The 13300-nt window shown below is 42.0% G+C and overlaps 1 protein-coding gene across 8 annotated transcripts in view; it reads left to right on the top strand.

The window, feature by feature from the left end:
* The window catches only part of INPP4A (inositol polyphosphate-4-phosphatase type I A), a gene marked incomplete at its 5' end in the record, with an annotated part of 46953 nt that overhangs the window by 22930 nt on the left and 10723 nt on the right, over positions 1 to 13300 (top strand). For 7 of the 8 annotated variants that reach the window (XM_084276629.1, XM_084276625.1, XM_084276631.1 and 4 more), the window contains 6 exons: positions 906 to 938; positions 5181 to 5353; positions 6798 to 6921; positions 7609 to 7735; positions 9964 to 10104; positions 11947 to 12044. In XM_084276629.1, coding sequence (XP_084132755.1) covers positions 906 to 938; positions 5181 to 5353; positions 6798 to 6921; positions 7609 to 7735; positions 9964 to 10104; positions 11947 to 12044 — 696 coding nt within the window. The remainder of the gene's footprint in view (positions 1 to 905; positions 939 to 5180; positions 5354 to 6797; positions 6922 to 7608; positions 7736 to 9963; positions 10105 to 11946; positions 12045 to 13300) is intronic. The other variant, XM_084276632.1, reaches the window with a different exon arrangement.

The following is a 13300-nucleotide window of genomic DNA, read 5'->3' as shown; positions in this document are numbered from 1 at the left end:
TTTTTATAGGGTTAGGTATTCATTATTAAACCTGCATGTGGGCGTATCGCTTCTTTAATGATCACGATGAGTTTTAATTTAGTGAGAGGTTTTTATCTCAGGTTGTCTAGCTCAGCTGACTGTCCTAATGCATACAGTTGAGTTAGTATTTTCTGTTGTTATTTTTGAATTTGCAGTTCATTGACTAGTGAATCTAGATTTAAACAAAAGAAGTTTTAATCCTGTTAACTTAATAAACTACTTTCCAGTAATGCAAGAATTGCTCTAACAGGGTGCATAGTATTTTTTTACTGTCTGCATTACACTGTAGTGTATTTGCATCTGACAGCTTGTTCCTCCCACTGAAGTGAGCGTGAAACTCTCACAGGCTTCATTGGTGATGTTTCAGCCCTTAATATAAAACCGAATCCTTGTGTTAAACCATGTCAGAAACTGTATAACAGAAATTCATCTAAGGTAGCAAATTATTTCTTTATTCCCCTTGCATTTTAGGTGCCTTAATATTATTTTCTGTTAAGTGCATTGAACTTACTGCTAGTCTTTTGCTGTTCTGTTTAGCAGCCTTTCTGCCAGCTTATTCTGTAATTGCACTGAACCAGTGGTTCTCAAATCGTGCCCTGTGGATCACAGGGGATTGCTGGTAATCCACAGAGAGCCCCTGTGCCAGCGGGTACTGGCTTCCCTCCAAGGCCCCATCCAGGTGTTCCTCTGGTCAGAAACAGTGGAGTGGAGTGGAGGAGACAGCCCACGTTCTCGGTGCCCGCAGGCAAAGGACTATCTCTGCTGAGTTCCTCTTCACTCAGTGAAAGTGTTTGAGAACCCTGGCATTGAGCATTTGAGTTGCTTATGTTTAGACTGTGTTGCTGCTCCTTAATCATGCATGTTGCCCCTCCATTTCTGTGCAGATTGCAGCCCCACTCCGGAAGAATCTGGCCCAGGTATGTGCACTCATGGCTTTTGCTTCTTCTGAAAACGGCAGGGGTTTGCTCCTAATTAAGGGCTGAACAAGTGCCTTGCTGCTGAGAGTGGCCATTTTGGAATGGCAGTGCTCTGCGATCAGCACGTGAGTTACATAAGCCTGATGAGAAGTGATGATTTCCTAACCAACAGTGCAAAGGGGATATCTGGTAACTTCTCATGGGCAGGTATTGGGGGAGCACGTGTCCGTGGCCTCTGGTTTCTCCAGTTGATGTGTTCTAGCAGACTGTTGTAGGTGACAACGATTTGAGGCCTGTTCCAAATGTCGTTGGAGTTTGTGGGAGTCTTGATGTTTCAGGCATTTCAGACATGCCCTTTCACATGCAGTGCTGAGCTGGCCTTTCTGATTGAGAACCTGAGCTGAACATGGAGCAGTCAACAAGGCTGATGGAAAATCTGTTTTGGGTACACACCAAGCAGCGTTTGCACTGCAAATCTAATGTTTCAGAACACGGAATGTAGGAGAATTTCATCTCACTGTTGGCCTTATTTCCTCTGTCCTTCTATGTCCCCACACTTGTGTTGCATGACATGGTCTGAATACCGTGCCTGTGTCATACCACTCTCTCCCAGCTAGATGGCTGTAATTTCTCCCATTTGAGAGTGGTTTTCTCTGAGTGCAGTGAAGGTTCAGTCTTTGAACTGTTTCAGCGCGGACTCCCGAGTACAGTGAAACCAATGGGAAATACCCAGTGCAGGTATGATTTTCATCTTCACAGAGGATATCAGTGTTCTTCTCAGCTTTCCTCCCTCTTTCCTTCTACCACTGAGAAAATGTTACCGATCCGTAAAAGGCTTTGCAAGCTTTTCATTCTTGGAAAGCACGTTTAATTTTTGCAAAATATTGATGTTGCACATTAGTAAAATCTATTTATTTAATTATTTTAAAGATGGGAGTAATTAAAAGCATTCAGGTCACCCCATCTGGGTACCCAGATATTCCCAAAACTGCATCCTAAACTTAGGTAGCTGAAGCTGCAGTACAGTGAAACACTTGAAGCTTGCTTCCCTCAGAGCCAAATGTGATGTGACTGAGAGGCTGATTTGTACTTTACTGGATCAGAGCTAAGCAGCTATCACTTACTTAACAATGTATTTTTTTGGACATCATGAGTCCTTGCAAACCTGACCTAAACCAAGGGCAACTGCAGGTGCCCAGTTCTTTGATTTATGTGTGTTAGGTGGTTTTTAATATGAAAAGACTAAAAATATCTTTTCAAGGCTCTGGAGGACAGTTATTTTAAGAATATTTTTATTGCTCTGGAGAAGAGAGACTCTTGAGGGAAGAGGGGATGCAAAAACTTTTCCCACCTGGCATTGCATCCTTGATTTATACAGGCTTTACACATTAGGTTCTCTTAAGAAGACATTATTTTTTTTTATAAAATAACCCATAGTCTATACTCAGAAGGTCCACTACATGAACTTAAGGCCTTATCAGCACCTTTCTCTCCTCCTGTTTCCCCTCCCCAGCCCTTTTTCAAAATGCTGCATTTCAAAGTGCACATTAAGGCTTGACTGGCCAGCAGTAGCCATAAAAGGGAAAGACTTACAGACTAAGTCTGGCCCTTACCAGCCATAATTCAGTTGTAGCTGAGTGGGGACTGCAGGATTTATCTCTTGCTGTCCAATTTAAAGCAGCTAAAGCTAATGGCAAGCATCCTGCTGCTTGGTAGAATGACAGTTTTTATATGGAATAAATTCTGCCTCTGATTTAAAAGCAGGATTTGTGTCCCAGAAATTCCAACAGCAGGCTTGGACTAGGTCTCTTGCTGTTGTAAATCTGGAACAACTTGTTACATCTCCATTGTTTCAGGCCCTCCACCAAATCATCCTACCTATGGGTCTGCCCACTGGCAAAGCTTTTCAAAGTTCCAGCCATCTCATAGGATGTAACAGCAGAGCCCAGAGTAGATTTCACATTAGAATTAGTGTTTGATGGTGCTGTTTGTTGATTTGATAGAAATTATACTTTCAATAATAAAGTTCTGTGTTGAAAATTAATGAGGGGAAGACAGAAGGACAGGAAAATCCAGGTGAAAATTGAACATTTAGAGTCCTTTCATATCTCACTAAAAAGTTACAGCCTGATTTGAACCTGGGAGTGAATTCCTTTTATTCCTGTTTACTGTTTATAGAAAGTACCATTGACTAAAAAATTAAAATATGACAGGTAACACCTCTGAAGTAGGTAGCAAAAAATAATTTAGAATTTTCCAGACTGCCAAGATTATTATTTTTTTTTGTCCCCAAAATACTAAATCAAAGGAATACACAGCACAGAAGACTTTTGCTCATTACTCCAGATGAGCCACTGCATTCCAATGGAAGAAGAAAAACCCATCTAACAATTGCTTCATCTTCAGGCAGGCTGGAACACCACCAGTGCACTTTGTGATTATCACAGATAAACAGATCTTTCAAATGAAGTGCTGCCAGACACACAGCAATTTTAAATCACCACTGAGTTAATAACTATATACATGTATGTATATCCATTCAATGAGATGATGATGAGGTGGAAGATCTTTTCAGTTCTCTGTGTCATTCTCATTTGTTTATATAAAAGCTCTTAAATGCAGCAAGAGAAGCACTGTTAGTATCATCTGTGCTTTGCTTTTCAAGTGTTCACAAGGCCATGTTATTTTGAGATAAAATACTTAATAGACTGTAAAGGCAAGCTGCAATGCCTTGCCTGTTCTATTGATGTTTCCTGCTTTTTTATGGCAATGGAACAGAGCCAAACAACTTCCCCTTTGTGTAGTTTATTAGATTATCTGTATCTCTATCTACCACATAGAACAAAACCGAACAGGGTAGTTCTGTTAATCTTGTCAGCTATGTTTCTGTTAGCAGAATTGCAAAATTCCCCTCCCTGGCTTGTTATCAAAGCAGTGTTTATTATTCCTAGGTCTTAGCCCTGCCTTTGAGTCAAAATCCAAACCAGCTTCCTTTCAGGGGCCTGAAGTGCCTCATTCATGGAGGTTCTGATCTGTAGGTTGCTGCCTTCCTACAGCCAACCAGGCTGGGGGTTGCATGTGTTCTGCTTGAGAGCTCCGGGGATTTTTGAAAATAAAGTGCCTTCTCCTTCTCTTTAAAAAGCAAAGTAGTGTTCTGCTTCAATCTTAAATTAAGGAGAGCAAAACCAAAGCACTGTTCTGGGTTTTTTATGTATGCTGCAGAGAGAAAGGATTTTGGTGTACCATCTGCATATTTTTTGGTACAGTCTTGGAAATGTTTGTTTGGGTTTTTTTTAATGGGTGCTTGATTAAGACAAAAGATGAAAGCAGGAAAGAAAAGAAATTGAGCTTATGGGGCATTTTAAGTCAGAGCAGTCTCTTAGGGAGGCACAATATTTGGGATACGAAAATAGGACTTTGGCAACCCAGTTTCATTTCTGTGCTTCCTGTGTAGGGCCTTGAGCAGAGTCTCTCTGGGGCATATTCATGCATTTCAGTGGAAGTCAAGCTCCGAACTACTTCCAAGCATCTGGCTGTCTCCCACCTAAGTCATTCTACTTAGGGTTTCTTGCTAGCTAGCTCTGAGCCTTCAAAGCCACTCAGCAGACAGAGACACTTAAAAAGAGTACCTACATGATTTTTTTTCACACCTCTGCCTTATTATTCCTAAGCTGCAAACAGGAGATAAGCATGGTTTTACCCCACTGAGGTGCACCAAGGATCAATAAGATGGTTAGGCAATTGAATCAATGCAAGTCCACAAAAGATTCAAAGGCAAGATATTTGGGAGGAATCTCATTGACAGAAATGGCTAAGCAGATGTTCACTATTTCTGTTACAGGACGGAGTCCCTGCTGTCTGTCCATGTGTGTGCTGTGAAAGGGCGTGTTTGAACATGCACACGCAGTGATACACACTTGCGTGTATAGATACTCATTGTCCTGTTACACTTTCCACATCAGCTGTTGTATAGCTTGCTCTGTAGGCACAGCTCTGGGAGTTATTACATGGTCAGGGAAGTCCTAACAGCCTTACAGAGTAAAATTCTAGAGAGTAGACTCCCTCTCTGTAAGGTTACTTAAGTCCAAGCATGGAGTAACCAGCCAGACAAAACAGAACAAGCCCTAAATGCGAACCATCAACAACTTTTGACTTGCAATGGGAAGGTTTCTTCTTAATGCATGTTGGTTTGTTTCAAATACGGTCCTTACAGTGCTGCTGTTTCTTTTCTCTATTACCCAGGCGAATGGAGCGAAGCTCTTTATCCCTTGCTGACAACACTCACAGACTGTGTAGCCATGATGAGTGACAAGGCAAAGAAAGCCATGGTCTTTTTATTAATGCAGGACAGCGCCCCGACAATAGGGCTCTGCCTGAGCCTTCAGTATCGCAGGGATGTTGTCTTCTGCCAAACTGTAAGCAAGCAAGTACACACGGTTTGACTGCGCTTGGACGTGTGTGTGTGGGGGGGGCTATGTGAAATACAGAAGATCAGAATATTTCAGATCTGTTCTACTCTTGGGTTTAACACTGTGATCTCCGCTCACAGACTGTGCTGTTCTGCCCTTACTGGTCACGTGTTTGACAATACGTGACTTAAGTGTTCCCTTTGGATACACAGCCACTGTTGGAAAAATAATTCCCAGAACTATTGAAAATATGCTGCTGCCTATGGAAATAACCTTTGCTTTCCAGTGCCACAAAACTAAAACCAGAAGTAAGATGTGAAAGAGTATGGGGGGGAGAAAACCCCCCATAAACAGAAAGTGTACTCCTTTGGTTACCTTCTGTTGTTTTCTGCATCAAGAAAAGCAATAGGACCTGGGGTACCTGAGGAGAGAAATCCAGCTACAGGATGAGAAACGAGTGCTGGTTTGGAGTTGGTTTTTTTCCTGGAAATTCTGTTTCTGAGCCTGCTGGGATCTCCTGTGTCAGCCACTGACTAGCAGGTGTCTGCATTAAAAAAAACTTCCACATTCCTTCTGCCCAATATACTTCTGTGTAGTGCTTCCCCATGAAAACAGTGTCTCATTCATTTATTTCAAACAGCTTATCTCTTGGACCTTGTTTGGGCTGTTGCCCCCAAATCTAATATGTCATAGATAGAAATTAAGGGAATTTTTCTATGTAAACCCCACTTCCTATTGCAGGTAATTAATTTAAACTCAATATGTTTACTCATCATAAACAGAATTTTATTCCCTTATGTTTAATTCTGTAACAAACCCATCATACCTAGCATACACAGAGTCATACATAGCATATGGAAATCACCTGGGAAATTCCTCTGTTGACAGTGAATTAAGACTATTACTAATCTTAGATCTTAGCACTAGGTCATCAGGACCTTGTTGTGAATATCTTATAACACTAGAGTTTGAATCTTTGCATAATGCAAACAGGTATTGCATTTCTAAGCTTTCTTAAAATGTCATTTAAATAAAAATAATAATCATTTATCCATACTATCAGAGTTCGTGGCCTGGAACTAACTGTGTCATTTTTCCATCTGTAAGTAAAACAATTCTCCAAGGAGACTATTTGTAATTCAGAAGTTGTAGAGACTAATACAAGTGATGGTGTCCAGAAAACAAATGGATGTGAGATCAGCAGCAGCCCCATGTTGGGAGAGCTTGTGAGAGCGGTGTGCCCTAAATCTGATTTTATGAATGTTTTGGTGTTTTATTGGTTGGTTGCTGTCTCTGTCTAGCTGCAAGGAGGAGAGTGACATTTAAGGGAAAAGAGCATCAGTCTGACAGATTTTATGGCAGCCCTTATGTGTTACGTTGTTTCCATTTGGGGCTGAAGAGCCTTTTTTGTCCTGAATCATTTCACTCTTCCCTGTTTTCTCTCCTTCAGCTGACAGCTCTCATTTGTGGTTTCATTATCAAGCTGAGGAATTGCTTGCATGATGATGGATTTCTAAGACAACTCTACACCATTGGCTTGCTGGCCCAGTTTGAGAGCCTGCTGAGCACTTACGGTAAAGGCACAGGGCAAGTGGGTTCTATGAGCTGTTGAGTCAGCAACTTCTGCTTCCAAGTGACTGCAGCACAAGTGTTTGGGACAGTCTGCAGCTCAGCTACAAAACGCTTTCAAAAACTGAATCGCAAACCCACATTATATCCGGAGTACTTAATTAGCCAGTGACCTTGAATTTCTTCACATTTATAGAATTGCTTCTGAAAGACAAAGTGAACTTGCCTTATAATGTCAAAGGTTTAAAAAGAAAGTATATTGATTTTTTTTTTCCAGAAACAGATTAAAATTTTGGTAAGATGGGAGAAACTGTGCCCAAAATAAGCTTTTTTTTTAAATATTCTTGACCCCCTGCAATGCTACAGTACAAAGTGAGCAGATCCAAAATACACCATAACACAAAGGCTATTGTGGCTGTGACAATACATCATCTAAATTGGAATACGGGGATATAATCTACTTGAACAGTAGGCTGGACCATGCTGGATAATTGGTGTTTTCTAAACTTGCAGAACTCAAAGTCAGTCATGACATGGTCTGCAGTCTGTAGGTCAAGGTGAAGGCCTGGGCTACAGATCCATTTTGTCCATAGAACATCTTTATGAGAGCGATGACCTGCAGTCATCCTCACACTGATAAAGGGAAAGTTGTATGTAGCAAGTAGTGATTCGCTTTTTCTTCCTTGATTTAGGTGAGGAGCTGGCAATGCTGGAGGACATGAGTTTGGGAATCATGGACTTGAGGAATGTAACCTTTAAAGTAACTCAGGCCACATCAAATACTTCTACTGACATGCTGCCAGTCATCACTGGAAATCGGTAACAAAAATGGTGGGAACAGAAAGTGGGGAGGGAAGAAGCAGATACCACATTTGGAAGTGAATTACATGCTTTTGTACCGTGCTGTTTCTCTTCTCAGAACTTCAAAGATGTTTTGAAGTGGACTTCTTCATTTTTAGTGATGTTTCATTTTACAGGGAGCTAAGCTGAAGGGAATATATGGCAAGGCTCACACCCTAGCAGTACTGTTGTATGAATAAATAATCATCTTGACCTAGCCTTCTGCAGTCATAAGCTAGGATTATTCAGTCTTTTCTTCAGCACTTGTGCTATGTTTGAATGTCAGACTGCCTTTTGAGGCTGATCTCGCTGTCTGAAATGCACTGCTGTTGATGATTCAGTGCTTTGGTCAGTGCTTTGCTCTATGTCACTGAATAACGGGCCACTGTTTGCACAATGGGACACAGAATGTGTACCAGGCAGTTGGGGCTGCTTCTGGGGTGAGGCCTATTTAGGGTCAATTTCCAAAGTATCAGGGCCAAGCTGGCTTTAACTTATGGGTGAAACTCCAGACCGCCAGTTGTTTTGGCTGCTTTTCTGAGAAGAGGTGTTTTCAAATTTGAGCTTAGAAATGTTTTTTTTGTTTTAAAAGTCTGAAGTGACAAACATTCACATCCTCACACAAAGTGGAGTGAGAGTGATGTGTGAAAGCTTTATTATGATGGGAAGCAATGACAGCAAACAGAGTCACGCTTCAGTATGAATGCCTCAGCTTGCTTATCAGCTGGCTTTGTACTGGTTTCTGAAGTGTGGCTGATGGGCCCCTGCAAGAGAGTTCTCGCCCAGAGTGAGCCAGTTCAGAGATGGGGATGAAGCTGTGGAAAGACAAAGGCTTCACCAAAGTCAGTGTTTTAATGTTTCTGTGTTTCAGAGTCGGTTTTTTTTTAGATTCAGATCTGAATTCTGGAGGAAATGAGGCTTATTCGATTACAGTGTGCTGTACCAAGCTCTGCTGGAGCTTTGTGCAGCTTCGCCCACGTCTGCAGAAGAGCTAGAACTCTCAAAGATCAAAACATTTAGAGGAACTTTGTTAAGTTAAGGTTCACATGCAATGAAATGTGCCCTGCCTGAAGGAGGTCTGCAGTACAGTCATGTGTGTCATGGAAATTGCTGAGACCTTTCGATATGGCTGATAACTAACAGAAAATTCCTTTCAAAGAAAATCTTTAGTTGAAACTTGCCATCAGCTATAGGACACTAATCAGCAGGAAACCAGTCTTCATTAGTTTCAGATCTGATAGTGTCTGTCGCTTATTATTTTGCTGTCTAGATTTTACTCAGAAAGAGAAGGAAGAAATCATGTATTTAGGGGCAGGCTACTGGCTGCTTTACTGAGATGCAAATAGATTTTTTTTACTTTCAGACATGGCATGGGATTTATATAACCATCCCATGTAAATATAGGACAGATCAATTTTTATTACCTTATTATATACTTCTCAGAGCTCTTCTGTTATATTTGAAAGCATATGCTGTACTTAAGAGTTCTGCACTGCAAAGACATTGTACAGCACAGTAACTTAGGCCTTGGCAGTTCCACCATAGGGTAGTCTGACACACCTTAGTCTCCACTGATGTTATGGGATAAAGCTGTGTTACCTCCTGTTTGCTGTGAGATAAATCACACTGACTGCTCTTTGCTGTAGCTCAGCCAACCCAACGTAACCCCTTCGTGCTGCAGGAACAGCTTGTAGGTCTGAGTCACAAGTCCTGTATCAGTGCTTTTGTTAGTCCCCCCTTCAATCTATGCTTGGGTCACTACTATCATTGCCTCTGTCCTTCTGCTCAGAAATGCCAGTACTACTTACTGTATCCAAAAACGCATCCTGCTATGCATGTGCATCATCACTAGCCTGTAACACTTTAAAATCAAATATGCTTTTCTCTTGATGAGATGAGGACATGCCCAAATTGTACAAAACCCACAGTATTAATGAGCAGAGCAAAATCAGGGAGTTGGCAGATCTGATCGAAATGTCCATGAGGATGTAAAACCAACAAGTTGCTGCAGGTTTGTTTTTGAACTAGAATAGCTTTTCTGATGGGGAGCAAGCTGTGGCAGTTCCTCGAAGTCCTCAGTTTTGACTGATACTTAGTTTTTGATACTTGTGTAGTGTCCTAGATGTTATCCCTCTTCCCACGAACAGCACGCCCCGGGTGTGCCGCGTCTCGCTCGCTGTGCCTGACAGCTCTCGGTTCATTTGCAGCGATGGGTTTAACGTGAGGATCCCTTTGCCGAGCGCCTTGTTCGACCTGCTGCCGCGAGAGATCCAGAGCGGCATGTTGCTGAGGGTTCAGCCCGTGCTTTTCAACGTGGGGATCAACGAGCAGCAAACCCTAGCAGAGAAGTACGTATTCAGTCATGTGAGCTCGACCTCAATGGCAGTTCAGCCACCTCCTGCTCTGATGGAAGTTACGTCGCTACGGAGTTGCGCTGTTGCGTTACTAACAGTGATTTGAGTTTCTCCAACAAAAGAATGAGGGAATGTTAAACAAAGCTGTCAAATGCAGAATAAACAAAAGGAGGTCCTTCTTCACATGGCCTGTAGCTGTGGAGCTCCTTGCCTTGTGGCTTTGAGCCTAGTGCAGGTTTATGTGCTTCAGAAGTGAATTTACGGAAGAGGGGATCTATCACTTGCTATCTAACACAGAGGTGCTGCTTGTGACTTGATACCTCAGTGAGTGACAGATCACTAGAGGCCAAGAGATCATTCTGAGCATGACTGTGCATTTGCCCTGTTGGTTTTGCACTCCCCATGACTCCTTCCTCTGGCCACTGTCAGAAACCCAAAATGGACTTTGTTGTACTGTTGCGGTACTTACCCAATGCAACATTGTTCTTGTAAAGCAGAAATATATAGTTATGTAACCATATTTGCCAGGGAAAACACTCAGTTTTGGAAAAGTCACCAGAGCTTCCCTCTGTCATGGCCGTGTCCTGTAAAGAACACGTTCACAGAGCAGTGCTCTCTAATGGAGAGCTCCAGCGAAGTCAGGCACATGCATGCTGTGAGAGCAGCCTTGATACCCAGGTGGAGTGTGCAGGATGGTGGTGGTTCCTCAAAAAAATCTGATAAAGGCCTTCCAGCAGTTACTCTTGTCCTCTGTTGCCTGTAAAGGGAGCCCAAGGTGACTAGCAGAGTTACAGATATCAACTCTGTGTGTGCTTGTGTACGTATGTCACTGTAGTTAGATTAGATGAATCGTGCCGTTGGTGACAGAATTTATTACATTCATGGTTTATTGCTCCCAGATCCATATTTCTTGTTTACATATCCAAAGTCAAAGTTCTCAGTCCTATCTACTGATGTTACCATTATTACTACCTTATGAAGTAGACCAGTAAGTCATAGAATCATAGAATCATAGGTGTTGGAAGGGACCTCCAGAGATCATCAGGTCCAACCCCTCTGCCAAAGCAGCTCCCTAGCTCACATTGCAGAGATAGGTGTCCAGACAGTCTTGAGTATCTCCAGAGAAGGAGACTCCACAACCTCCCTGGGCAGCCTGTGCCAGGGCTCTGTCACCCTCACTGTGAAAAAGTTCTGCTGCATGTTGGTGCGGAACTTCCTGTGCTCCAACTTGCAGCCATTGCCCCTTGTCCTGTCCCCACAGACCACTGAAAAGGGGCTGGCCATTTCTCCCTGCATCCCATACTTAAGATATATATCAACATTAATAAGGTTCCCCCTTAGTCTTCTTTTCTCTAGGCTGAACAGTCCCAGCTCACTCAGCCTTTCCTCACAGGGGAGATGCTCCAGGCCCTTAATCATCTTTGTAGCCCTTCTTTGGACTCTCTCCAGGAGATCCCTGTCTTTTTTATACCAGGGATAATAAGTCCATTATTAAAAGTTTGAATTTTGGCAAAATTGTTTACCAGGTGGGTGTTTAATATCGAAAGAGAGACACAAAAGCCAAAGAATTTTAAGTACTATTTTCTACAAGATTTTTCTTTCACCTTCCTTTCCACTTCCCCCCCCCCCCCGCCCCTCTCATATATTTTCTTTTTATGTAATGAATGACTACAACTCTTCTCTGTTATGGTTTACTTTGCATTTGAATGGTTAGGCATCTCATGGGATGAATCTCTGCACTGTTTTCTCCTAGTCATGTTGCCAAGTGCACTTGTTTTGAGGAACAGGAGAAACCTTTTACCTTGGGCCTAACTGTTTTTTCTTCACCTGTTAAAGGTTTGGAGACACCTCACTTCAAGAAGTAATTAACATGGAAAGCTTAGTGCGGTTGAATTCCTATTTTGAGCAGTTCAAGGAAGTTTTGCCTGATGATTGTAAGTATTTGATGATTAATGGCAGTTTTGGTTGAACAGCACAGTTCAGGTTTGTTTGCTTATGTAAGCTAAGTTGTTGATATACCAGCACGATTAACCTCCAAGAAATGATGCAACTCTAGTTTAATGTATTAATATTAAGTAGAGCATATTCAAGAGGTTTAAAGGTCAGTCTGACTAACTTTCTCTTTTTTTAATTTGCTTAGCCACCCTTTCTAAGTGACCTTATGTACTGTATAAACATGCAGTTAGGCAGGTAGATCGGCATGAGGGGAGGGCATAAAAGTGGCAGAATCCCAGAACTGTAGGGGTTGGAAAGGGACCTCAGGAGCTCATCGAGTCCAACCCCTGGCAGGTCAGAGCAGCAGCACTTTTATGTGCAGTTTGTCATCACTTACTCTCTACTTAGGATGACCTGCACAGAGACCAACTGCCAGTTTTTAGGAACTTAATCACTTTCCCTCTGCTTGTCTTTTGGGGCTTTCCTATAATTGTTGCATCTGCACCCAGGAACAGGGAAGTCTGGCACCCAGAAGACAGACAGTAGCTGCAAACTTGAATTTTACTGGTTATATAGGAAAGTTTCTTGCTTGTTACTGGGGATTTTTTTGGGAGATGGTGACAAAAATGTTTTTTACATGTGATGACAAAAAATAGTGAAAATTCTTTGATTTATTTTTAGTACTATCAAACATTTTGTAAAGTAATTTAATAAATAGTAAGAATTCTGTCTGTTATATGATTTTATACTTTCAGTTACCCTGCATTTTATTTTACTTTTAATGAAGCTAAGAGCAGAAGCTGTTTCCCTCTTTCCAGGCATTCATAATCTTCCGTACTTATGTCTCTGAAATTTTAGCTGCAAAATTTTGGGGTTTCTAATCTAGTAGTCTAGCACCAAGCTTTATAAGAAAGTTCAAAAGTTAATGCTTCCCTGGGCAGCCTGTTCCAGTGATTTACAACCCTTTTGGTGAAGAAATTTTTTCCTGATAACCAATCTAAACCTTTCCTGGCACAATTTGAGGCCATTTCCTCTCATCTTGTCAGTTTTCAGTTGGGAGAAGAGACCCATCCCCACCTGACTACAACCTCCTTTCAGGTAGTTGTAGAGAGTGATAAGGTCTTCCCTTGGCCTCCTCTTCTCCAGGCTAAACAACCCCAGTTCTCTCAGCTGCTCCTCATAAGACCTGTGCTCTGGACTCTTTACCAGCTTTGTTGCCCTTCTCTGGACATACTCCAGCACTTCAATGTCCTTG

This window comes from Gallinula chloropus (assembly GCF_964237585.1).
Source record: "Gallinula chloropus genome assembly, chromosome: 1".
Classification (NCBI taxonomy): domain Eukaryota; kingdom Metazoa; phylum Chordata; class Aves; order Gruiformes; family Rallidae; genus Gallinula; species Gallinula chloropus.
This window is presented reverse-complemented; position numbering and strand designations above follow the sequence as displayed.